Here is a 26,997-nt window from a genome sequence, read left to right as displayed (position 1 = left end):
GGAAAGAGGTAGATGTCTTTTAACTCAGCAAGAAGAAATGCAGTTAAAATCAATTATTCCTCCCCCAGTGGAAGAGATTTTTTTTAATAGAGTTCTTATACTGCAACTCACCCCTTGACAGTATGGCAATCTTGTCCTGAGATGAACTCTAGGAATTTTGAATCCTTGCTCTTTTTAGTAAAAACACTAACAATTGCAGAGATGTAATTCATGAGATGCCATGAAGCAGTAACAACAAGAATTTCTAACCTAAATAATCTTAAGAAGGTTGTTCTCTGTCTCTTCTGGCATCCAGCCTGGAGAGCAATGAGAACGCATCAGTAGAATATAAAGTATTGAGGGAGACAGAGGTAAGAAAAGAGTTGTTATGATGAGTTTGATAATTTTTTCTTTGCAAAGATTCTTCCTTTATGCCCCTGGGACACATGCTCACCCAAAAAATAGCCTACCAGATAGCTTCCGGCCTGGCCTACCTGCACAAGAAAAACATCATCTTCTGTGACCTGAAATCAGACAACATCCTGGTCTGGTCTCTGGATGTCAAGGAGCACATCAACATCAAGCTGTCGGACTACGGCATATCCCGGCAGTCATTTCACGAGGGTGCCCTTGGCGTGGAGGGCACTCCTGGCTACCAGGCCCCAGAGATCAGGCCTCGCATCGTGTATGATGAGAAGGTACGGGCCCTGGCCCACTGCTGTCCCCTGGCCCAGGACTGCATAGTCCTGGAGGCACCTGAAGCTTCTGGGCTCCACATGCCCCCAAGCACACATTTCTCCCTCTCCCGTGCTCAACCACAGGCACTGGCTTGAACCAGAAGGGCACAGAGGCCTGTATCTACCTAGTAATGTCACGGGTGACTTCTCCTTAGCTTCAGAGCAGTGACCTAGCCTCAGAATACTCAAACCTCAGTTCAGGAACATAGTGAAGGCTGTGCACAGTGGACAAAAAGACCAAGACAAGAGATGGGTCCGGATTTATGTCCCAACTCTGCCATTTAAATGTGCAAAATGGAGACAGAGGACCAGCCTCACAGTGGCTTGTGAGGAACAGACAGATAAGGAGGCTCCTGGTCAAATCAAAAGGCAGCATCACCAAAGCCAAGAGAAGAGAGTGAATTCTGGCAGGTTAAGCATGGCCTCCCAGGCGGCCGCATGGCCAACCTTGGCTGAGACAAAGGCTAAATGCTTGCCTTCTTCCCTGAGGGCTGTTTGGTAGATGCAGGCACACAGACAACTTAAAAACATCTTATAGTGCTCGCCTTGCATCTCGTGCCAGCCCTGGTTAATTAATCAGCCATCATTGAAACTCCCCTGGTCTGTAATTTCTCATTATTTGGTGATTTGCAGATGGGTCATTGACTAATTGCTTCAAGAATGACCCAAGCATATGTGGGTTAAATTGGCATCTGTAGCTATTAACCAAGATAGAAAAGGCAAACCAGAGTGACAAAAATAAGCTTCTTAGTAACAGGTGACAAGGCACCTCATAACTAAATTTATAACAGAACCTTCACATTGAAAACTCTCAGGTCTATCTTAGCCATTCTCCTGCTAAAAAGTTATTTCTTGACCCTCATGGAGACCTGTGTAACTCTCTCCTTTAGGCACATTTTCATGACATTTAGAGGAATCAAGATGTTGTGATCTGGGAGACTTTCCCCTCTTTATGATTTGCATGTACTCCTACTACCAAGCGTGTTTAAACCAAGAGTTTGCATTTTCCTGCCTTGTTTTTATACTTAAGGGAAAGGACCATGGCATCCTTCGAGCCCTTAACCAGTGCCTGACAGCAAGTTCTCATTATGTGTTTAGTGGATGGATGGATGAGTGGATGGATGAGTGGATGGAAGGAAGGAAGTATGGGAGGATGGATGGGTAAATGGACAGAAGGACAGTCAGATGGATGCATATATGGGTACATAGGAAGATGCGTAGATAAATGTGCAGGACAGGTGATCAGGTGGGTGGCTGACTGGATGGATGGATGGAAAGAAGGGAGGGAGGAAGGAAGGAAAAAAAGGAAGAACTGGAAGATAGATGGATAAAGGGACAGAATGATGGTTGGTGGGATGCTTGGACAGGTAGAGAGAGGTGGATGGATTGGTGAAATTGATGATTGTCTTCCTTTGGACAGGGCCCACGTTTTCCTTATCTAACGTGTCTCCCCACTCCCTCTCTCTCAGGGCCAGCTTGCAAGATCTGCTGGGCCCAGGAAGGGGGTCTGACTTGGCTTGCCTCTCTGCCTAGGTAGACATGTTTTCCTATGGGATGGTGCTCTACGAGTTGCTGTCAGGACAGCGGCCTGCACTGGGCCAGCACCAGCTTCAGATTGCCAAGAAGCTGTCCAAGGGCATCCGCCCGGTTCTGGGGCAGCTGGAGGAAGTGCAGTTCCATCGACTCCAGGCGCTTATGATGGAGTGCTGGGACACAAAGCCCGAGAAGGTACCTGGGGGCACAGAGCCTGGGGGCCTGGCAGCTGGTGGAGGCTATGGGTCTCCAGAGTGCACATGTATGGCTGCCTGCCCACCCTTCACTGAGGGTCTAGAACAAATGGGGCAACCCTTTTCTGCTCATCTCTTCTACAAAGAGATATGTATTGCTTCTAATACATCCAGTTCATTTTCTTTGAGTGGGTGTCACTCTCAGGAAAAATGAAGTTTTTTTTCCTCCCCAACTTTTGTGTTACATCATCATGCGAATAAAGCAAACCAACCTTTATAGCGATACAGCCCCCATCCAAGAGCAGAGAGAATGTACATATCTCTTTTTAAAGTATGGGAAGAAAGTTTGCTCATGAGAAGCAGGAGCCATATTATCATTTTGAAGCTAGTTGTTTTTGGAAGAGACCAATGGTTTCAAGGTTAAAACTCATTTATCAAATCAGATGATGCTAGTTTAATGTATGGAGAGTAAATGAGGTCTGAGAAAAAATATTTTCCAGATTTTGTGTCCCTGGGCATGGGGGTTGGAATATCAGAGTTTAGGCTAACCTGACCACCTGACTTTGAGTTGCCATGGATAACGGTGACCCAGACCCTGGAAGGGTTTGTTTCTGGTATCTGAGGTTATTTTGGCCTCTTGTTTTGATTGGGTGCTGAATAAGCAGATTCCACTTCTTCCTTCCTGGTTCAAGACCCTTAGTTTCAAGGAAAGAACAGGCATCCATCTGGTTGTAAGTGACCCTTGCTTATGACCCTGCTGGCCTCTCTCCCTCAGCGACCACTGGCCCTGGCAGTGGTGAGCCAGATGAAGGACCCAACCTTTGCAACCTTCATGTACCAGCTGCCCTGCGGGAAGCAGACGGCCTTCTTCTCGTCCCAGGGCCAGGAGTACATGGTGGTGTTCTGGGATGGGAAAGAGGAGTCCAGGTAACGTCTGAGGCCTACCGTGCCCTGCTGGTATCAGAATGTGGGGGTGTGACCATGGACCTGGGGAGCAGTCATGGATGACCATGGTGAGAGATGTTTAGTGGACAGTGGGTTGAAAGCCTGATGGAGTCTGCTTGAGAGAGAAAACAGTCCATAGACATGCGCATGTGGGTTTGTGGATAAGAGAAGCAGAGAACATGTGATGTCTGCCAGGGACATGGGGGGTGGGGGTCAAAGGAGGGTTTTGTTTTAAGATGGGAGTTATTTGCAGCTTGATGGTAGAGGAAGTAAATGATGCTGGGGGTCAGGAAGAGAGGAAGGTACTGGAGCAGAGTTGCTGAGTAGAGAGAAGGGAAGGGGTCCCAGGACCAAGCAAGAGGGATGCCCTTAAATAAGAATTCATGCCCCTCCCACCTTCCAGGTGCATCTCTTTTTCTTAGTGATGTAGCAGGAAGGACAGGGACATTGGGGAGGGGCTTTGCGTATTCGAGGAGAATGACAGAGAGGCCAGGGACTTGGAAAGATAGCATCAGAGACTTTGCAGAAAAGCACCATCCTGTGTGAGACCCTTCAGTCCTGGCCAGAGGTGTGGCCTCTCCCACCTACCTAGAGTGACATCTTCAGAAGCAAGAGAGCATTTCATGGCACGAATAGTCTTCTAGGAAGCCCAGTGCAACATTTGCAGGTGCTCAAATCTGATAAGGCTTAGATAAAGCAAAGCTTAAGATGCAATGAGATAAATGGAAGGGACTTTGCCATTTCCCTAGGTCATTATTGGTAAGGTTTTCATCAGGTTTTATGTCACTGGGACTGAGTGTTCTGACATAAGACGTGCTCTAAGAAAAACAAAAATGTCCTAAAAAATAAAAATTAAAAAATATATGTAAAAAGTGTATACATATATGTCCATATATATGTAAAAAATACATATATATGTAGGTGTGTATATACGTACATACATATACACACAGTCAGTAATTATAATGTTGGTGGTAGTGTTGCTATTTTAAGGCATTGCTTATAATTGTAGGGTAAAGTTAGTGAGTAATTATGTTGGTGCCATGCGTTGCAAATTGCGATACTCAGCATGCAAAATATAAAAGATAGGTTAAATGAAAATCCTGTAGTTCTGAATTTAAATTGGATGGATTTGTGAGTATTTTAGCTTTAAGAAAAATGAACTTATATTTTCTAGCTCTGCCCGTTGAAAAGGCCTAGAAACAATGACCAACCAAATACTAGTGAGCACCCCTAGGATGCAGATGGTGGTCTCTAAGTGCCAAGGGGAACCAAGGCTTATTGGAGAAGTGGCTGACTCCAGATTTGGGGCAGGAAGTGGACCTGAAACATCTGATACACTGGAAACAAGGATGCCATCAGAGACTTGTGAGGGTGGATCAAAGGGACTTCAGGAGCCAATCTGAATAGGTTCCCACTGGCCAAAGATAGGGCAACCAAGGATCAGTAAGAATAAATATCTACAATGAATTGAGACACATCAAATTGTTTAAATTCATTAGTTTCTAATGCTACTTAATAAAAAATAATAATTAAAAAATTTTTTTAACTTATAAAACTCCTCATTGATTATCATTGGAGGCTCCTAGGGAACAAACCTATTATTTTGAAAACTAGTCTATACAGAAAGAATCAAGGTTTTATTCTGCCTTTCCTATGTGAACTGTGCCCCATGGTAGCTAGCAAGAGATGATAGGAGGAAGTTTTTCTTTTTAGAGTAAATGAAGCTAATAAATGAAAAAGAAATGCTAAAATTAGAATGTCAGCATTTTGTAATTTCTATTGAAATAATGGATGTAGTCAGTTAACATTAATGATCACAAAAGGAGCGAGAACCAGACATTGTGTGCCTCTCAATAGAAATACACAACCCCAATGAGGAAGTATTCTTGCCTAAAAATTCAGATGTAATCTAATCAAGACTCCAGATCGGGGACAGGGGAATGAGGTAGATGAAACCCTGGGATGCAGGAACTCCACAGGACACCTCCCAGTGTCTTCAGCACATGACCTAATAGAGGAGAAAGAGAAAGAGGGAAGGAAAACCTATCAAAAGACTGAGACATAAAAATCAGTGGAAATGTGGGCTTTCTTTCACTGCTGATTCAAGCAAACTGAAAACAATAATGAGAGATTTGGGGAAGTTTGAATACTGGATATTCATATTAAGGAATTATTTTCTCTTAGGTGGGGTCATGCATTGTGGTTAGGTTTCTAATCATCTTTTTTTTTTCTAATTATCTTTTAGAGATAAATGCAGAAACATTATAGATAAAAGATGATTTGGGGGATTTGCTTCATAAGAATCTGGGGAGAGAAAAAAAATGGATGGGGGCAGAGATGAACTGACATGGCCATACGGTGATAATTACTGAAGCTGGGTGATGGGCACATGCTCTGTGATATGCACACTGTGAAAAAGAAGAAAGGAGGGAGGGATTGATAGGTGGGGCCTGGGCCCTCTGGTTTGAATGAAAGCACATGGTTTTCAAACTCCTTTATGGGCACAGCATCCTGATATCACGATGCTTTTGGTGGAATGTCAGAATCTCAGAAGACCAGGAAATATAGGCATATTGCCTATCATGAAAATATAGCCCTCTTACTATTAGAGAGTATAAATGTACACATAAAATAAATTGAAATGCTCACCAGTGGATATAAAAATAAACCCAATTTTCCCATCAATATTTATTTCCTCAACAGACTCTCTAAAATCTTTTAAACAAATAGAGAAAATTTTAAATTATTAATCTTTTTATTTCAGGGATTTTTACAAATCAGTGGAAAAAAATACTAAAATCCAATAGTAAATAGGCAAGGAACATAAGTATCCTTTGAAAAAGGTAAACAGAGAACAATGAACATATTTTTTAACAATTGAACTTACTGGTAATCAAAGAAATATAAATTCAATCTGCAAGATAACTTTTTTTTCTTGCTCATCATGTTGGCAAACCTTTTTTTCAAAGATAATAATGGATGCTACTGAGGGTGGGTCATACCTTACTGGTGAGCATCTAACTTTGCACATCTGTCTGCAAACCAATTTGTCAGTATGTCTTAAATGGCTTCAAGATACTTATACCCTTTGACCCAGTAATTGCCGGTCTAGGAACCTTTCCCAAGGTTGCAGGGATGTTGGGGTGCTCAGTGCTGCTTCTGGCATGGGCCCTGCTCCACCCCACTGCCCAGCAATACTTTCTTCACCTTCTCAGTCTTACAGACTCACCCAGGATATTGGAGACAATACTGCTCAGAGCTGTAAAAGCTTATCTCCAGTGGGAAGGGGAAGCCTCTCTCTGTGACTTGGGAGGGTTTTAAAAGCTCACCCCCAGCCTGAAGAAGGGGTAAGCTCACTGGAGGGTGAGGGGAAGAAATTATGGCCAGAAGCACAAAGGGCAGTGAGCCTGGGAAGTGAGAGTGGAGGGGGAAATGAGACCGAGACCATCCTGAATTAAGGAAGGGAAGTGGGTGAGAAGAAAGGGGGGACGTGCAGAAAACAGTATACACATAACAAAATTCTTGTTGGATGGAATAGGGGTGTGTTATCCTTTAAGTTTCTCTATATTTTTAATTTTTTCCAAGTTAAATGTAAAGTTATTTATAATATCCTAGTTTTATTTTTTCAATGCATAGAAAAAAGACTGGAGAAAAAGGGGGGAATATAACTTTGAAGAAAGTTTTCATTTGCTGATTTTTCACTCATCTCTCATCATGTGCAAATACACGTTATCAGTCAACAATGGCAAGGGTTTCCAAAATTTGATGGCAGAAAAATGTTACATTGAGAACTGCTATCCACTCACTTGACTTATTCCCTTGGACTGGGGAAAAGATCTGTGTGGCCTGGGTGAATAACAGACCCCTGCCCCAGCTGCAGTCTTCCCTCCAGGCAGTGAGCGTGCTGAATGCCTATCAAGGACGGTGGGGAGATGGCGATGCTGGGGAACATGGCAGGGCGGGTGAGTGAAGGGCCACTCTCATAAACAACAGCTTGTTAGTTCTCAGAGCACTTATGTTGGGGGCCCATTTTGAGACCCCCAGTCTACTCTGAAGTTCCCCCATCTGTCTCTGGTTGACCTGAGGTACTCTGCTGTGTGTGTGTGGCAGGGGCGCGGAGGGGAGACATGGCCAGTGGGAGGGCAGGGAGCGGCCTTAGTGCAGGTACAGCCCCCTGGTGTCCCTTCATGCTGTGGGCAACTTTTTGAGCCCTCAAAGGTCACAGAAAGAGGAGGGTCTTTCTTCTGCTTGGGAATGGCCTTTCTCTGCCCAAATGTTCAAGCATTACCAGGCAGGCAGAACCAGGCTCTTCCCCAGACATGAATAGTCCTTGAGTCTCTTAAAACATGCGAAATTGGACCCTGGGCTGGAAGGGGTGGACAAGGCCCACAGCTGATGTCCTCCTCCAAGGCTGCTACAGGCCAGGCCAGAGAGAGGGAGGCCTGAGCTGACTGCACAGTTGTTGCTGATTGTAGGAACTACACGGTGGTGAACGCGGAGAAGGGCCTCCTGGAAGTGCAGCGTGTGAGCTGTGTGGGCATGAAGCTGAGCTGCCAGCTCAAGGTCCAGAACTCTCTGTGGACGGCCACCGAGGTAACCACCCCTCTTCAGGACTCTCATTGAGGTGGGCGACACCAGCCCCTGGGGGGGTGCCATTTAGCAACTAAATATGCAGGACACCCAGGTACATTTGAATTTCAGATTTAACCCCAGCCCACAACTGTGAGACCCCAGAGCAATGCCAGCAGCCCTGTGAACAAGCAGCATCTCTGGGATTCAGCTAAGTGTCAAGTGCAGAATCCCGGCAAGAGGAGAACCCCAGCAGGTTGGCGAAGTGACTGGGTTTCTTATAACATTGCCTGTCTACACAGCAAATCCACTCAGCTCTGAGGCCTCGCGCCTTCATGTAAAAAGGTCAGCAGAAGGTGCAAGGAACTGTCTTCTGAGAGCTCCAGAGAGGAGTGCCCCAAAACAAATGCTCTGAAGCTACTGGGTGGGGGTGTATGAACTGGTGCAGCCTTTCCAGATGGCAAGTATGGTTCAAATATGCATCAGAAATCTCAAAAATATTTGTACCATGTAAGCCTCTGCAATTTTAGCTTTAAGAGTTTGTTCTAAGGAAAAAACCAAGACACACACACACACACACACACTCAGACTAGATAGTGCATAAGAATGCTCATCCCAGTATAATTCATAGTAGTAAAGACTTGAACAGAATAAACATCTGACAACAGATGAGCCAAATTCTGAGTGATAGACATGCACCATTCCCTCACAGACCAGGTAGGACAGGGCCTCTGCCTGCACTGATCATCCTGGGAGAAGAAAAGTGTGGAAACAGCATAGAAGTGTGGTCCCACTGTTGGGAACACGCACACACACCAATACCCACGGAAAACTGAAAGTCTGGGCCCCAAATCCCAAAAGTGTCTTTCTCTGGGTATTGGAGTATGGGCGATTTTGTTTTTCTTCAGTATATTCTGTAGTTTTCCAAGTTTTTACAAAGAACAGAAATATGAAAACAACCAACCAGAAAGCCTCAATAAGTTACTTTCCAAGGCATAAAGGGCCTTCTGAGACCGAGTGCACCCTAGGAACCGGCAGGCCTGTTGCAGCCCAGCTCTCATGTTTTTTTTTGTTTGGTTTTCTTTGGTTTTTTAAGTCTTTATTGAATTTGTTACGATATTGCTTCTGTTTTATGTTTTGGTTTTTTGGCCGTGAGGCATGTGGGATCTTAGCTCCCTGACCAGGGATCGAATCCGCACACCCCCTGCATTGGAAGGCGAAGTCTTAACCACTGGACCGCCAGGGAAGTCCCCCGGCTCTCATGTTGACTGTCTCCTCCGCAGGACCAGAAGATCTACATCTACAGCCTCAAGGGCATGTGTCCCTTGAACACGCCCCAGTGGGCTTTGGACACCCCAGCCATCGTCACCTGCTTCTTGGCGGTGCCTGTTATAAAAAAGGTGAGGTAAGGGGGAGGTGGTGCCTAGGTCTCTGATTCTCCCTTCCCTGTTCCATTGGGCTAGTGGGGAGGGAGCAGAGCCATGCTCTTCTGGATCACCAAGCCTAGGTCACAGTCAGCCTTAGAGAGACAGGAGATTGGGGCCATCATTAGTGGGCTAAGTGGAAGGCTTGCATTCTGCATGCATATGCCACAGCCTCAGTTCAGGTGAGATGCTTTTCTGGTGCAACTGGTGTCAAGGAGCAGTTGCATGTGTGCCCTTCCCCTTCTGAGAGCAGGGGCCTCAAGAGCCTGGCCCAGCACCTCCCACAGCCACTTGGTCACCGGGCCCTGGCAGGCCCCCACCCCTGTCGGGAAGCCAGCTCCCCTCCCCCTTCATCTCTGCCTCCTCTGGAGTGCTCAGCCTCAGTCCCAGAACTCAGTCCATCTTTGTCCAGCATGGCCCTGAAGACTCATCGCCTCAACTTCTAGCCCCTGCCTTTCTCAAATGAGTCTGCGAGTGGTGCCCTCCCCAGCCCTGGGCCCCGGCAGGGCTGCTGATCCTCAGGATCAGACCCAGCCCACAGGGCCGGCCAGGGCTCACCCCCCGCTACCCCCTCACACCCCTCTCCACCCAGCACCGCACTCTGAGTAGGCCCTTCCCTCCAGAATTGACCCTGCCGCTCAACACCTCTTCCTCTTCATTTCTGAAGATCAAGGGCCATGACCACACCCCCAAGAAGCTGCCCCTACCCTCGCCCCAGCTCCTCAGCAGCGTCCCCAAGGCTTCTCTGGCCTCCAGAACACCTTTGTGGGCCCTGAGGCCCCTGTTTGTGCAGCTCCCTGCTAGAAGGGTCATTATTGGTGAGGCTTTGTTAAAACATGTCAGCTATTATCATCTGATTCCAGTTCTCCCATCTGCAAAATGGGTGTAAAAGAGATTGAGAGGAGGATCTCTGGGCATAACGTACCCAAATCTCTGGGCCAGCGCACTGAGTAAATTTGAGCATTATTACTACTTCCTGACAATCGTGAAATATATGCAGTCTCCTCTCCACCCCTCTACAGTTTCATTTCTTAAGAAACTGAGATCAGGGACTTCCCTGGTGGCTCAGTGGTTTAGAATCCACCTGCCAATGCAGGGGACATGGGTTCGGTCCCTGGGCCAGGAAGATCCCACATGCCACACGCAGAGCAACTAAGCCCGTGTGCCACAACTACTGAGCCTATGTGCCACAACTACTGAGCCTGTGTGCCACAACTACTGAAGCCCCCGCACCTAGAGCCCATGCACTGCCACTGCAATGAGAAGCCCGCACACCACAGTGAAGAGTAGTCCCTGCTCACCACAACTAGAGAAAGCCCACACGCAGCAACGAAGACCCAACACAGCCATAAATAAATAAATAAATAAATTTATTTAAAAAAAAAAAAAGAAACTGAAATCAACCTTAGAGTAATTTTTGACTGTGGCCCCACGGGCAACTGGGGATCTCGGGACCTGGTTGCACTGAAGCACAGAACTCAACACAAAGTGTTATTTAAAGCCATGGCTGGCCAGAGCCCCAAGCCAGGGCACCACCACCCGCTCGACCAGCTGGAATAAAGCTGGCTCTGTGCAGAGCCTCCCTGCCAGTCTACCCCTCAGAGGCCATGCTGCCCTGTGGCCACGGATGACAGACCCCTGCATTCTTGCACGCGTACATCCACACCCATCTGGGATGTGGGACTCACCGCCTGGCTGGGGCCCAGAGCTGGGACTGATAGAGACCTTGCTCCTATTTGCTTTGGCTGTTTTCTTTCCTTGAATCCTGAAGATGGATTTCAGTAAGCTAGAGGCTGGTTCACTCATCACCTTGGACAGCCCAACTTCCCAGCTCCCAACAAGGGGGCTTTCTGCTGCTCACCCTCCCTGGCACAAGGCCCACATCTCTGCTGTCTCCCAGCTCTGGCTTTGTTCTCCTGAACTCTTCCTGGCCACCCCTCAACCCCACCCAGGCGTCTAGGCTGCTAAGCTGCTCTCCATTCCCAGCTCTGCACAGATGCTCCAAGGAGGCCTGGGCTGGGCCCAGCATTCACAGTCTCTGCAACTTTGGCCTCTGCCTGATGACCTCTGGTGTTTGTAGAAGAGCACATGCTTCATTGCGGGGGTGGGAGACACCCCAAGACCCCATCAGTGCCTAAACCACAGGCATTTCAGAGTAGATGTGGTAAGCGGGGAATGTGGCATAGTGGCCAAAAAGTGCCTCCACAAGAGGGTTGAATTTGGAAGTGATTTCTTCAAGAATTAGTTCAGCGGCACGTGTTGTGACTTGAGCATAAAACTGGGGGGAGTCACAGAGGTGACTGGGACTCAGCCCTTCCCTGTGCAGGCCAGTGCCAGGGGCAGTGGTGGGCACGCAGACCCAGGCCTGCTCTTACGGAGCACCCGGCTTGTGGGGCAGCAGGCAGGAGGCCAAGAGCAGACCCATAGGGTGTCCACAACTGCTGTCACCTTAAGGAGCAGAGTTCAGGGGAAGGAGGGCACCACATCCTGCCTCAGAAGGAGGCCCTGGTGACCTGAAGGAGAAGGCAGCTCCCTCCTGCTGGCATTGCAAGAAGCCCAGGCTGACCAAAGGCGAGCCGTGTGGTCCAGGCAACATGTGCCCCTTGCTCGGGTGCCATGGACCATTTTCCTCCTGCTCACAGGAAGGGGGATGGGTGTGGCTTTTCTGGGCCTGAGCTGCACCTCCTTTGGGAGCGTACCCAGAAGCTCCCACTGGCAGCCGCTGCCTTTTTAGGAGCTGGCTTCTCCAGGAAGTGCTTGTAGAAAGCGCGTGCCCACCTAGAGTACGTGCAGAGATGAGTCTTGCACCGACTGTTTCTCTCCCGGGTGCACAAGACTCAAGGGCATCAAGCATCCCTGTCTTCTCCCCGCAGAATTCCTACCTGGTGCTGGCAGGCCTGGCTGATGGGCTTGTGGCGGTGTTTCCCATGGTGCACGGCGCCCCAGACCACAGCTGCTCCTACCTGTGCTCACACACAGCCAACAGGTCCAAGTTCAGTATCCCAGACAAAGACGCAAGGCAGAACCCCTACCCCGTGAAGGCCATGGAGGTGGTCAACAGTGGATCCGAGGTCTGGTATAGCAATGGGCCGGGCCTGCTGGTCATCGACTGCGTGGCCCTGGAGATCAGCAGGCGGCTGGAGCCCTACTCAGCCCCTTCGGTGGTCACATCAGTCGTGTGTGGCTCTGAGTGCCACGGGGAGGAGGTCGTCTGGTGCCTGGACGACAGGGCCAACTGCTTGGTGATGTACCACTCCGCCACCTACCAGCTGTGCGCCCGATACTTCTGCGGGGACCCCAGCCCCCTCAGGGACGTGTTTCCCGTGCACCCAATAGGCCTGGAGCCCCTGGACTGCTCCACAGCCAGCCTGAAGGAGCCCAAGAAGGACTCCATTGCAGACATGAGCATCATGTACAGCGAGGAGCTGGGCATGCAGATCCTGACCCACCAGGACTCGCTGACCGACTACTGCTCTATGTCCTCCTACTCCTCGTCTCCACCCCTCCAGATGCCCATGTCCCTTTCAAGCCTACCCTGCTCCCCTGCAAGCTCTTCCAGCTTGCCTTTCTCCACTGACTGCGAGGACACCAGCAGGCTGCTCGAGCCCACCACGGGCTCTGACAGGTCTGAGCATGACCTGAGCCCCGTGGATGGTGAGGCGTTCAGCCAGCACCTGCAGGCTGTGAAGATCCTTGCCGTGAAAGATGTCATCTGGGTCCCCAGGTAGGTTTCCCAACAGGGAGCACCATCCTACACCGCCCACTGCTCTTGCTTTGGGGGCAGAGTGAGGGGAACCTTAAGGTACTGTCAAGATCCATCAGGAGCTTTTCCCTCTCTTGTGGAACTGGAGGGAATCTCTTTAGCAAATCTAAGAAGGGCTGCGCAAAAGCCCATCAGCCCTCCAGAGAACTCAGGGCACCACAAAGGAGAGCCACGGTCAGGTTTCCTACTGGGAAAGGCCTCCTTGCCCTGCTCCGGGGCCCTCTCGGTAACTCAATCCATTTGCAGAAGCTGCGTTTGTTCCCGTGCCTTTCTGCACACCAGCTCTGTTTCCCCTGGAGAGCACAGCCCTAGACAAACGGTTCCCCTTCTGGGTTTTGGTTTCTTAGGCGTGGTGGAGATGTTATCGTCATTGGCTTGGAGAAGGATGCAGGAGCCCAGCGGGGCCGAGTCATCGCTGTCTTGAAAGCCCGAGAGCTGACTCCGCACGGGTAAGACTGAGTGAGGGCAGCTCCTAGAGAACCCAGGGTGTGGCGTAGGGAATCGAGGCCTCACTGCCACCTCCCTGCATGATGGCCGCCGCCCTTCTGTCCTCCACCAATAAACATGGTGTCCACCACTGTGGCCATAGACGGAGGACGAACAGGCAGCTCCTAGGGGATCAGCAAATACCAGCTGAACCGGCCATCACCCACTGGTCATGGCTGCCTGTTTTTGGGGTGCCCAGAGCACCTGTGAACCAACTGCCCTTCCTGGGGTATGCCTCCAAGCTCAGCTGCAGTTGAAATGGGGATCCAATTGATTCCCCGTCCCTCTTGCCAAACAAGAGAGCCCTTCCTGAGGTGCCTCTCCTCCCATACAGCACCAGGTGGAGCTGCACAGCCAGGCCACACCAACCTTTGCCATGCCCACCCTCGCCATGCCCATTCCCAGGCTCAGCTGTACCCATATGCTGGGGGTCCCACCAGGAGGCAGGCCAGACTCCATTGTGAGGGTCATGCTGGGCAGGGCAGCCTGTCCAGACACAGTCTGCCTGACTATAGAGATGGGAGGCTGGTGCCAGCAAGTGTTCCTGGAGTCATCAGGCAGCTGGCAATGTCCACACCCCTCACTTTGCTGAGTCCCACGTGGTTAATCTCCCTTATGGAGAAATCGCATTCAGCCTGTTTTCCCCGGAGTAGGATGATGACAGAGGAAATGTCTATGGCACCCAGGCCAGTGACCCTTGCCCTGCAAGTGATACTGGAGACAAGATCTGGGTTTGCTGCTGAGCACCAGCTGAGTTTGTGGACGACAGTAGTTCCCAGATCGCAGGTCAGGCTTCCAGGGAAGCAGGCAGGTCTGTAGAGCCCGGGCCTGTTGACCTCAGAGTGCCCAGCATTAGTTCCCCTGAATTTTCTCCTGGTGTTGTTTTTCCTATTTGCCCCCCAAAGACAGGTTTACCAAGAGCCAGGCACACTCACTGTAGGGAGAAAGCAGCCCAGGCAGCCAGCAAAAGGGAGGCCAGCTTTTTGAGATGCACCTGTTTATTCCCTTGGCAAATAGCTACCAAGTGCCCGAGACATGCAAAGCCTGAGGGAGTGGAGGCCCCTTCACATCCCACTTTACATGCTGGCCTCAGTGCCAGGCAGGGCACACGGCAGTGTGTGCTCGGAGGTGGGACACACAGCCCCGCAGAGGCCCAGAAGGAAACTTGTAGTGTATGCCCGGATCATGCAAAACAATCCACAGGCTCAAAAAAAGTGTACATAGTTAGGACTTGTTGGTACAGGTTTTTTGCCTAATATATTGCCCTGTATTTCCTGAGCATGTGGAAACTTAGAAAGGGAGAAGAATCATGCCTGAGCTGGGTGGCAAGGAAATTGAGTTAAAGCTTAAAATCTGTCATGGACAATTGATGAGCAAGAATTATTAGGTAGAATTGATAATTCTGCCCTCCCTCAGCATCTGCAGGGGATTGTTTCCAGGACCTCTGCAGATACAAAAATCCGAGGATGCTCAAGTCCTTATATGTAAAATGGCACAGTACAGTCAGCCCTCCATATCTGAGGATGACAAAACTATGGACACAGAGGGCTGACCATTTTTTCTGGGCTCTTTGGGGTTTGAGGTGCATTAGGGAGGATACCTGCTCTGAGGTGAACCTGAAATGATGCCCTAGGTCCCTTTTTAGACTTTACAAAGACTGCCCACAGGCTGGACCACAGAGAGAGAAGCAGTGTGTCCCAGCACATTGGTGGTGCCAGGCTGGGGTGCACAGATGCCCCCTTAACCAGGCTGTGTCCTCCGAAAAGGTGCAGGGTGAGGGTCACAGCCCCGACCAAGTGGGGACCCCTGTGGGTTTTCTCAGACCCCCTCTCTCTGCAGGGTGCTTGTGGATGCTGCCGTAGTGGCAAAGGACACAGTTGTGTGTGGCTTTGAGAACGAAAAGCTGGAGTGGTGCCTGGCTGTCTGGAGGGGCTGGGGCACCCGCGAGTTTGATGTTTTCTACCAGTCCTATGAGGAGCTGGGCCGGCTGGAGAATTGCATGCGGAAGAGAAGGTAATTCCTGTGAAATGAGCATTTCTCGGACCGGGACAGCGTGGGCCAGCAGCCTGACCTCTCCACCTGCAGCCTGCAGCCCTCTAAAGACCCAGGAGACGGACTGGGTTCTCCTCTGAACCACTTGCTGCTAAGAAGTGCTGAGAAGTTCCCACCCAGCCCAGGTGGGGGGCGTTGAGGGTTCTCCTATTCTAGGGCTGAGTTCCCTGGATACCCCCATCCCCCCAATGCTGGTTTTACAGCCCAAGGGAAGACGGTGGGGTCTGATTGGGCCAAAGTCCCCCTGCCTCTTCCATCCACTCTCAGGGCTGGGCTGGGTCACACGAAGTGGGGCTGGGCCTTGCTGGCATAATGGGCCTCCCCACTTTCACCCACAGGTCTGGGGTGGAATTACACTAGGGGCTCTCAGTTGGGGAGCAGTTCGGGGCAGGGAGGGAGGAGGGCTGTGACCCCTGCCCCTTCCCCCGGTGGCTCACAGGCTCTCAGCACATTTCTCAAGCTCCTGAGTCCCCGGGGCCCGGGGCCCCGCTCGGGCAGGCTGAGATCAGATGTCCCCGCTTGGGAAAGTCTCTGTGTGAAAAGCCTTAGAAGGACCCCAGCGAGGAGCACTGCCCAATCTGGGGAATGAATGAGTTTCTTTAAGTGACAGGGCTGGAAAGCCAAGAGCCAACACAGGGCCGAGAGCACCAACTCAGCCTTTACATTCCTCTCCTGTCGACAGAAGGCAGAGAGACTCAATCATCAGGACTTGAGAAAGGGCCTGTGTTTACAGCTTTGTGAAATAAATTTGGATGCAGCTGGAGCATAAACCCTGTTTGCACATAATAATCTTGTTTATTACTTTAACAAATTAAGTCATATCTCAATGGTTAGGACTCTGATTGTGAAATCACATCGTATGAGGTTTATGTCAAATTATGTATTTACTACGCAACACATACAGCAGAGTAAAAAAGTGAAATTGTTAACGGGGATGTATGGGTATGATGGCAAGAACTTTCATAAATTGCGCACACACTTGCATGTACACACCTGTGCACAAATGTTCACATCGTCACCAAAAGTAACCATTTGAGGCTGCTTAACCCAGAACAGGAGTGTGAATGTGAGATCATCCTCCAGTACAAGCTGTTGACCTTTTTCTAAAATTAAATTATAAAAATCAAACAAGATTTTGCTGGTGTATGTGGGCAAATGTGATTCCTTTCATCTCAAGAGTGAAGTCATGGCTTTCTGTCTGTAGAGTACATGTAATAACAGCACAGACTCTTCTCACCCAGGCCCACTTACTGCCCCAGTGGAAGCGGCAGCCCCTCCTTGGCCCACGGCAAGACTGCCCCTAAGCAGTTTCTGTGGGCAGAGATGGGCTGTGGTCTCCCCACTTCCTTTTAGTGGCCTCAGGGGGGCTAAGGGTCTGAGCCTCCGTATGTCACAGCCATTGGCCCCTCAGCAGGTTCTTGGAGGTCACCACTCCCCCTTTCTTCTCATCTCCGCACCCCACAGCTGCCTAGTTAACTTCTCAAATGCAAACTGGGTCCTACGCCTCCTCTGCCCCAAACCTGTGGGTCACATCCCCCGCAGCCAGACTGCTCTGAGACACTCAGGGCGCCACAATCGGGCCCCAGCCTGCCTTTCCACGCTCGCCCAGCCCCAGGACTAGCACAAGCTGCAGTGAGTGGAGGCAGGAGCTCAGCTCGTGGCCTCTCAGATCCATCTGAGGGGGCTTCTTCACGAACTTAGAAACCATACGGAAATGGTCCATGAACTTGAATTGAATACCTAAAACTTAGACACTTAAGTGGAAAAATTACCACAAACTCAAAAGATGGACAGTCAGTCAGGAAAAATATATTTGTAACAAAAATGAGAGACAAATAGTTGGTTTATCTTTTAAATGAAGAGTTTGTACCTATCGATGAAAAAGAGAAAACGTGAGAGGAAAACAGGTAGAGGATATAACACTCAACCTCACCCAACAGTAAGATGATAGTCATGGAGACAAAAATAAAATGCTATTTATGGCCCTCATGTTGGCATCCACATGGAGCTCTGAGGGCACCAGGCAGAAGGACCAGCACCTGCAGAGGCCCTGTGGTGGGATGAGCTGCTGTGCTGGAGGGCAGGTGAGAAGTGGGTGTGGCTGGAGCATTTGGTGGGAAGGGAGATTGTGGGGAGGGCGGACAAGGCATAGCATCAGAGGCGTGGGTACCCATCGAAGCAACTGGGGTATTAGGGGTATTCAATGATCTATTTTTTTTATTTTTATTTTTTAATTAATTAATATATATATATATATTTTTGGCTGCACTGGGTCTTTGTTGCTGCAGGCAAGCTTTCTCTAGTTGCAGCAAGCAGGGATTACTTACTCTTTGTTGCGGTCCGCGGGCTTCTCATTGCCGTGGCTTCTCTTGTCATAGAGCACAGGCTCTAGGGCATGCAGTCTTCAGTAGTTGTGGTGCACGGGCTTCAGTAGTTGTGGCTCACAGGCTCTAGAGCGCAAGCTCAGTAGTTGTGGCACACGGGCTTACTTGCTCCATGTATATGGGATTTTCCCCGACCATGGATTGAACCCCTGTCCCCTGCACTGGCAGGCAGATTCTTAGCCACTGCGCCACCAGGGAAGTCCCTGATCTGTCTTTAAAAATCACTTTGGCTGCTGAGTGGAGGATGGACTAAAGGGGAGGCACTCTACAATGGGGCCGCTCCTTCAAGGGCATTTGGGCTATATCTACCTAAATTTCAAACACACATACCCCAAGACCCTACCCTAGCAGTCCCACTAAATATTTGATCCTTAACTTCTGTGAAAATGTTCCAAGATATAGAACAAGGATGTCACTGCAACATTGCTTATAATGGTGCCAAACAAGTGACAGCCTAAACCTCTATCAGGAAGGAGGTTGTATAATGCCTGTATCTCCAATAGTGCCATACTCTGCAGCCTTTCAGAGACGGGGCAGTGCTAATGGTGCTGGTCTGACGTATCCTCCGAGGTATAATAAATGTGTTGTTTTTATAAAAAGCAACTTGCCGTACAGTGTGTATAGAGTTACTACTTGCATTATATAAAAAAAAAAAAGTTGTACAGCTATATGTGCTTGCACAGGGAAAATACACTTGAGGATGCCCAGGAATCAGGTAGACATTTGTTGCCCCTGGGGAGAACTGAGGAGTAGGCCTTTTATTTTTACTTTATACCTTCCTCGGCACTGTTTGAATTGTAAAATAGCCTTCTTAGGAAGGCTAAGCCAGGCTGGACCCAGGAAGGGCACACCTCGGCTTTGGTGTCAAGAGGTAATGGGAAGCCCCCCTATGTCCCCTCTCCTCCATGGAGGCACCTGATCCCATCGAGGGGGTCAGGTTCCAGGGGCAGGGCCAACAATCTGTCATGTCCTTCTGACCCTGGGGCCATGGCCGAACCAGAACTCACCCTGGCTGTCTTGCGGATGCAGGCAGAGTTCTGGGCTGAGGGCCGAGCAGAGGGACAGGCATGACGGGCTGGGGACAGTTGACCAAGATCAGTGGGCTCTGACCCCATTCCACTCTTGCCAAGAGCACAGCCCAGTTGCAGGTCAGACTCCTCCCCTAGCGGAGGGCAGCGCAGCCTCTTCCCGCCCTGCACCTGGGAAGCAGCAGCCGTTCTGATGACTGGTTACCAGCTGCACCACCACCACCTTCCAGCGCCACCGATTGCTCAGACCTGCAGAGTCTCTGCAAGGACCCTGCCTCGTGGCAGAGGGGCGGGGGAAGCACACCAGACCCCACCTCCTTACACAGCGCCTTCGAGGCTGGGAGTACGTCCTGCAAAAAGCATTCAGTAAGCCCCAAAGGGGATGCGAGGTGACACGCAAACTCCCCCAAGGCTCAGGAAAACCAGGAAACATGGAAATCCTGCCCTGGAAGGATCCACATCTTCCAGCACGTCAGGGCCTGGGGCCTCAAGTTCTCTGCACCCCTTAGTACCTGACACTATTTCCCACCCTTTGCAGAATGGAGCAGTTAAAGGGAAATGGAGGGGGTGTATTAGTTATAACAGCACTTGGAGAATCACAGAAACTGCTCGCTGCACCCCCTTCTGCTCAGTAACAGACCCTGCTTTTGTTGGTGCATCAGCTCCCAGCCTCCCTTACAGGGAGCGGTGGCCCTGGGACTGAGCTCAGCCAGGGACAGTGTGGAGATGCCTGAGTAGGGCTTGGGGAAGGTCCATCAAAGGGCTGACTCATCAGGAGCCTCTTTGACCCTGCCCCTGCCTCCCTGGTCCTTGCTAGAGCAAGAGGGCAGGGCTCCCCTGGGGGTGCAGGTAGGGCCTGGGAGAGTGATAGAGAGGCAGCCCTCCACACCAGCCCTGGCTGCCTCCCTTCAGGCTCCTTGTCACCTCCTAGACAAGGAAAGTACTTTCTTGTTTAAGAAAATATTTTCCAGCTCTCTGTTACTAGGAGCCAAATGCAATTCCTAAACTTTCAGGTACATTTTCCACTAGCCGAAACAGAGCCCTGAGACCTAACAGGTAATGATCTGGAGCTGGTCCTAACAAGCATCTGTTCAACTTTGGGCAGAGAGACCTGAGCAACAAGGGACTGGAACATTCTGTGGCCAGACAAGCCTAAGAGCTTACTTCTGCATCATGAGCGTTGGGTATGGTCTGTAGATCTTGTCCCTGGAGCAACCACAGTTACAGAGGGGGGTCTGGGGCTTCATCCTAGTTGTCCAAACGCCAAAACTAAGGTTGTGGCATCCTGCAAGTTTAAACCTTCTACCCCAGGCAAGCTACCCCTCCCCTGTGGCTCTGTTTTCTACTCCGTGAAATGGCCATGACAGATCTTACCCTCCATCAGGTTTGGTTCGGGACCAAGAGAGATGAGTATGTGACAGTCCAGCCCCACCCCTGACCTAGGGCCAAGACTCCCTCCCTGCCCCCCAGTCATGATTACCATCTCCCCTACCTGGGATGGGTACCCAGGACCCTCACCCAGGGGGACACAAAAGTCCTCTCTGCGAACTGCTTAAGGGAAACACAAGCGGTTCTGTTCCTGTGAAACAGCCCAACTTTAAAAATAAATCTGTTTTTTTCTGAAGTATCAGGAAGACTTTTCCTAACACCTTTATTTGAGAATTGAGTTAAGGTGTAACACACATCACAATAGATGAAAGCTGGTGTATGGATGTTAAGAAGGCAATAGGAGGGCTTTCCTGGTGGCACAGTGGTTGAGAGTCCGCCTGCCGATGCAGGGAACATGGGTTCATGCCCCGCTCCAGGAAGATCCCACATGCCGCGGAGCGGCTGGGCCTGTGAGCCATGGCTGCTGAGCCTGCGTGTCCGGAGCCTGTGCTCCGCAACGGGAGAGGCCACAACACTGAGAGGCCCACGTACCGCAAAAAAAAAAAAAAAAAAAAAAAGGCAATAGGAATGTTTAGGAGTCCTGTTGGGAGCATATACTTTAAAAAATGAAATAGGAGTAATGATAGGCACACAAATAAAATAAAATAAATTTCCACTTTGCCATCCATGGTCTGTGTCATCCTGAAGGCAATTACCAATGCTCCCCAATCTTCCGGGCCTGTGATCTGGCTGCATCTTCCACCCACAGCCTTCAGGAGAAGCCATGTGACTAGTTCTGGCAAACAGGGCATGGGGTGAGTGGAAGGAGGGCCCATCACCTGGTGTGAGAGCACTGCATTATCTGTGTGAGACCCTCCAAGGTGCTCCCCACTCTGTCTCCAGGACCTGCAGCTATAGTTGGTCGTTGTTCAATCAGCCTGAGTCCTGGAGAGGTGACTCAGAGTGCCGCAAGACCCCGCCATGGACACAGAGCAAGAGCAAGAAGTGAACCTTGTGGTTTGTTACCCAAGTTCACCTGGCCATCCTGCTTGATACAGGATGCCGACGTCCCACCCACCTCCATGCCCACCCCCCCAGCAAACTCATACGTGGGTATCACGCCCTTGGCACCAGGATCTACGGTGCTGTCCACTCTGCGTTGCTGTCTTCCCCAGACTGAGAGATTCTCAAGAAAAGGGACAGGGAGGAGAGGTCTAAATGGGCAAAAAAGGCTCATCCTAAAAGAAAGGTAAGGCATGGGGGAACAGCACCATAATCTGTGAAACTGGGAACATCCATGTGATATCACAGCCTTCAGTTGTGAGACCAAGAGTTGGGACACTTGGCTGCCTTGAGAGGTGAGTCAGATGGCTAGGATGGCCTTTTTAAATCATGAGTGTTACTTATTAAAAAAGTAAATCAAAACTAGTATATAAGATCGTCAAAAACATTTTGGAGCTCTGTCATTAAAAGTGGCTTATATAGTAGCCCTTTCATATATCACCATTCTCATATACGCCTCTAGCTCTTAGCTCTGGACCTACTGCACTTCTCCACCAAAGTGAAGCAGGGCTCTTTGGAAGGCAGCTGATTCCATGTCTGCACACACTCTCACACATATGCACAGACACACAAACACATGTACATACAAACACACACACACAAGCATACACACACTGTTTAAATAGAATGGACTTGAGGCAAGCTGGATATCCAAGTATTCAAAGGACAAAGGGGTCCACCTTAAAGGGAGGGGCTCACTCGGGCTGAGTTGTGATGATATGTTAACTAGTTAACTGAATAGTACGTGTTAGGGAAGCATTGACCAAAACCACCCACCTTGCATCAGCTGTCTTGCAAGAAGAGGTCCTGATAAGGAACATGGTGCTGCCACCAAAAACCAGGAGAATATGGGAGGGGCTGAAAGGAGGAAGGAGACACCAGTCTATATGTCCTACCAATCTCCCAGAATCCTCCTTTCTGGAATCCATCTTGGCTGAGATGTGAGCGCCACCAGGAAGAACCCTGAGTCAGACTGTGGGCCAAGCAAAGTGGCAAGAGACAACCCAGAAACTAACCCCATTACCATAAAACCTGAGACTGTGAGCCACATGGCAGAGTAGTTCTCCTGGGTTTCCTTACCCTGCTGCTCTCCGCCCAGGCACCCCTTCCCAATAAAGTCTTTTGCTTTGTCAGCACGTGTCTCCAAGTGTTAGGGGAACTATTGTCTGAAACCAGCAGCCCTGGCCAGGAACCATAGTAGCCACTTGCATGACTTATCTTACAACAGGAGGTCCTGGTAAGGAACGAGGAACTAACAAGCTACCACCAACAGGCATAATTCGGGAAAGGTCAAAAGCAGAGAGGAGATGCCAGTCCACATGGCCTACCAAGCTCCCAGAATCCTCCTCGCTGGAATCCATCTTGGCTGAGTGATGCACGTGCCACCAGGAGGGACCCTGAGTCAGAGTGCAGAAACTGACCCCATTCCCATAAAACCCGAGACTGTGAGCCACATGGCAGAGGGGTCCTCCTGGGTTCCCTCACCCTCCTGCTCTCTGCCCGGGCGCCCCTTCCCAATAAAGTCCCTTGCTCTGTCAGCACGTGTGTCTCCTCGGACAATTCATTTCCGAGTGTTAGACAAGAGCCCACTCTTGGGCCCTGGAAGGGGTCCCCCTTCCTGCAACACAAGTTGTAAAAAGTTGGAATGATACTGTTACTAAGTCCAAGCTTGCTCTGCTCACCACACGACAAGCCAACAAGTCGGAGATGAGCTGTTGAGGCAAGGAAGACAACTTTATTTGGAAAGCTGGCAGACCAAGAAGATGGTGGGCTAGGATCCCCAAAAACCATCTTATCAGGGTCTGGATGCCAGTTTCTCTTACAGAGTCAGAGAGGGAGAGGCAGTGGGGAAGTAAAGTAAAAAGGGCCATCAGTCTTGCAAAACATCTCCTGGGAGGACAAGCCTCAGTGAGGGGATGTGTTAATTTCTTCTTTCTGGCAGCCATTCACAGGTGGGCAGGGTCAGATTGTCTCCCTGTGAGCTGAACAGACACTTTAGAACATTCTGGCAGAGGGGCAGGCTTCCCTGAGGCAGGGTATGATTATAATAACAAAAGCAACGAAAAGCAAAGTTAAAGTCAAAGAAACAGATCCAACATGGAGTCCGATTTAGCTCTTCCCTGTTACAATTCCCCACTGTCAATGTCCATTCCACATTCTTGTGGGATAAGGGGTGATGACCACTCTTAGCTACTTCCTGCTGTGTAGGGGCAGTGATGGGTGATCGTGGAATGGAATTCATCAGCACTGGGCAGGGGATAATTCTTAGAATTTTTAGTAAATAGTACAATTCTCAATTACTTGGACCTGAAGCTGTGCTGTTCAGTAGAACAGGATTAAACAAGTAGATTGACCCATCCTTCTCCAGCTGTAAGGAAATTGCAATCTCAACACTTTTCCTTTTTGAAGAGCAACCTTTAGTCTTCTAAGGATTCACAAACCCACTGCTCTCCAAGCCTCTCAGGAGTTGGGTTGTCTTCTGATGACGGTGGTGCAGCTTTAATCCAAGTATGATGAATCCAAGGTTTTATCCCAGCCAATTTGACAGATTAATGCATGGTGAGTAATACCACATGTGGTCTTGTCCACCTTGCAGTCAGCTGGTGCTCAGGCCCTTGTTCTCTCCAGGTTTTAAGGAGGACTCGATCTCTGGGTCAGAAAGGATGCAAAGCTACCTCAGTTGGATAGGCAGACCTGCTGGAAGCAAACTCATGAACAGAGGTTAGTATAGTGCCCAAAGCTTTAACATAATTAGCAACAGCTATGTCTTTCAGAGCATTTACAGATTCCCCTGCCCGGGCAGACACCTAGAATGGCCTACCATACAATATTTCATAGGGGCTTAATTTAACCCTGCTTCTGGAAGCCACTCTGATCCATAGCAGGGTAACTGGCAATGCCTTATCCCAAGTTATATTAGCCTCTTGACATATTTCAGCAATGCTCCTTTTCAACGTATGATTCATTTTCTCAGATTTTCCTGTTGATTGTGGTCTTCAGGATGAATGTAACTTCCTATTAATTTGCAGTGCTTTAGCCACTTATTGGGTTATGCTAGAGACAAAAGCAAGCCCACTATCACCCTGGAGGGTGTTAGGTAGTCCAAACTTGGGAGGCTTTTTCTGTCTGGGTGGGATATGCTTCCACCTATCCTGAAAAAGTGTCCACACACACCAACAGGTATCTGAAGTTTCCCACAATTTAAGGTATTTGAGTAAAGTCTATTTGCCAGTCCTCTGTGAGGCAGGTCCCTCTGTGCTGGGTCCCCATCTGGGGAGGTCTGACAACAGTTTTAGGGTTATTTTTAGCACAAATCATACAATTCCGAGTGACTCACTGGATGGTCTTTAGTAGGTGAGTTCCCATTATATAATTTTAAATCCATTGCAGGTGGCATCTCTCCCATAATGAGTACTGTCATGAATGTGCTTCAGCACAGTGTCCAAGAGGGCCTCAGGAATCAAAACAGTTCCTAGTGCATTACATTTCCAGCCAGGTGAGTTATGGTCAAGAGTGAAAACCCACTCTTTGGCCCTCTCCTTGTCCTTTTCTGAATACACTGGCTGATATTTTGACAAGTCAATCTGCAGAAGAAGTGACCCTATCATGGCTTGATAATTGCCTTTCTTTGCTGCTTTCTTTGCAGCTTGGTCAGCTAACCAGTTGCTCTTTATTGTGTGAGTCTCACCCTTCTGGTGGCCTGGGCAGTGCATTATGGCCACTTGTGAGGGATTATGGACTGCTTCTAATAGTGACAGGATTTCAGAAGCATGTTTTGTGCCTTTATTGTTTGAAGTGAGAAGGCTCCTTCCTTTCCAGATCGCCCCCTGAGCATGCACCACAGAAAATGCATAGCGGGAGTCTGTATATATTTACTCGCTTCCCTTTAGCCAGGAGCAGGGCTCTTGTCAGAGCAATGATTTCTGCCTTCTGAGCTGAGCTCCCCGGGGGCAGGGCTTTTGCTTCAACAATCCTTTTAAGTGTTACCACCTGGCTTGTGGTTATATACCCGTCATGTCGCCTACCTTTGTCCATGAAGCTGCTTCCATTGGTGAACAATTCCATATCTGGCTCAGCCAAGGGTAGGTCCATTAAGTCTGGTCTGCTAGAGTACACTAGCTCAATGACGTGTAGGCAGTCATGCTCTGGGGATTGTGCAGCATCAATCAGGAGAAATGTGGCTGAAGTGACTTGAAGTCTTACGTTGGGATTGTCCAGGAGAACGGCTTGGTACTTTCCCATTCTCCCAAAAGTCAGCCAATAGGCCCCTTTCTGTTCCAGCAAAGAAAGGACATGGTGAGGAACATACACAGTGGTGGGTTGCCCTAGGGTAAACTTCTCAGCTTCCTGAAATCTGTCACAAGTAGCTGCTAGAGCTTGAAGGCCAGGAGGCCACCCCTTAATAGTCTGTTCTAGTTCTTTTGAGAAGTAAGCAACAGGTCGGGGGATATTCCTCAGAGTTTGAATTAACACCACAAAGCTTATGCCTTGTCTCTCATGTACATACAGTTTGAAAGGTTTCTTTAAGTCTGGTAGTCCCAAAGCCAGGGCTGAGACTAACTTCGTTTTTATCGTTTCAGAGGCTGTTTGGCACTCTTTAGTCCAAGTAAGGGGCTCAAGATCATGTCCCTTCAGTGCCTCATAGAGGGGCTTTACGATGAGCCCATTGCTTGGGATCCAAATCCGACAGAACCTTGCCATTCCCAGAAAGCTCTCAGTTGTCTGTGGGTCTTGGGTGCTCCTAAGCCTGCAATTGCCTGCTTTCTGTCAGGCAAAAGATCCTGCTGTCCTTGAGACAGGACAAAGCCCAGATACGTGACTTGCTGTTTGTATATCCGGCCCTTTTTCTGGGAGACCTTATATCCACAATTAGCCAAATAGTTCAGGGTTCTGATAGTATTTTGTAGACGTTTATCGTATGTAGGGTTCACTATGTGCAAGTTGTCCACATATTGGAGCAAGAGTCCTTCGTCCAATACTAAGTCTCTAAGGCCTCTAGACAACATCTCCCCAAACAAGGTAGGGGAATTCTTAACTCCTTGAGGCAGGACTGTCCAACAATACTGTTGGACTACCTGTGTTTCTGGGTCTTGCCATATTCAACAGCAAATAGCTGCTGTGATTCTTCTACAATAAGAATGCAGAAAAAAGCATCTTTCAAGTCCAAGACTGAGAACCAGCCGTATTCTCCCAGAATAGTTGTGAGCAGAGTGTATGGATTAGGCAGCACAGGGTGTAAGTCTTGGACTACTTCATTAATAGCCCTCAAATCTTGGACAAAGCAATACTCTGCTGAGTTTGGCTTTTTGACCGGGAAGATAAGGGTGTTATATGGGGACCTGCAAGGTCTAATCAGTCCTGTTTTCAAAAACTTCTCCAGGATTGGCTGAATTCCCTTTTAGGCCTTTTGTTTCAGAGGATATTGTTTTAGATTAGGTGTTTTTGGCATTCCCCGGAGAGCCATCAGCCC

At 49.3% G+C, this 26,997-nt stretch overlaps 1 protein-coding gene across 1 annotated transcript in view; it reads left to right on the top strand.

The window, feature by feature from the left end:
* Window positions 1–16,446, top strand: part of LRRK1 (leucine rich repeat kinase 1) — a 117,095-nt gene extending 100,649 nt beyond the window's left edge. Inside the window, exons 26-33 of the mRNA XM_007446137.1 lie at window positions 400–677; window positions 2,250–2,444; window positions 3,219–3,370; window positions 7,867–7,984; window positions 9,244–9,360; window positions 12,258–13,108; window positions 13,495–13,596; window positions 15,473–16,446. Of these exons, the coding sequence (XP_007446199.1) occupies window positions 400–677; window positions 2,250–2,444; window positions 3,219–3,370; window positions 7,867–7,984; window positions 9,244–9,360; window positions 12,258–13,108; window positions 13,495–13,596; window positions 15,473–15,650 (1,991 nt within the window). The 3' untranslated portion in view covers window positions 15,651–16,446. The remainder of the gene's footprint in view (window positions 1–399; window positions 678–2,249; window positions 2,445–3,218; window positions 3,371–7,866; window positions 7,985–9,243; window positions 9,361–12,257; window positions 13,109–13,494; window positions 13,597–15,472) is intronic.
* The last annotated feature ends 10,551 nt before the right edge of the window (window positions 16,447–26,997 follow it).

This window comes from Lipotes vexillifer, unplaced genomic scaffold (assembly GCF_000442215.2).
Source record: "Lipotes vexillifer unplaced genomic scaffold, Lipotes_vexillifer_v1.1 scaffold1080, whole genome shotgun sequence".
NCBI lineage: Eukaryota > Metazoa > Chordata > Mammalia > Artiodactyla > Lipotidae > Lipotes > Lipotes vexillifer.
Note: the sequence above shows the minus strand (reverse complement) of the source record. Positions and strands in the feature narration are given on the sequence as shown.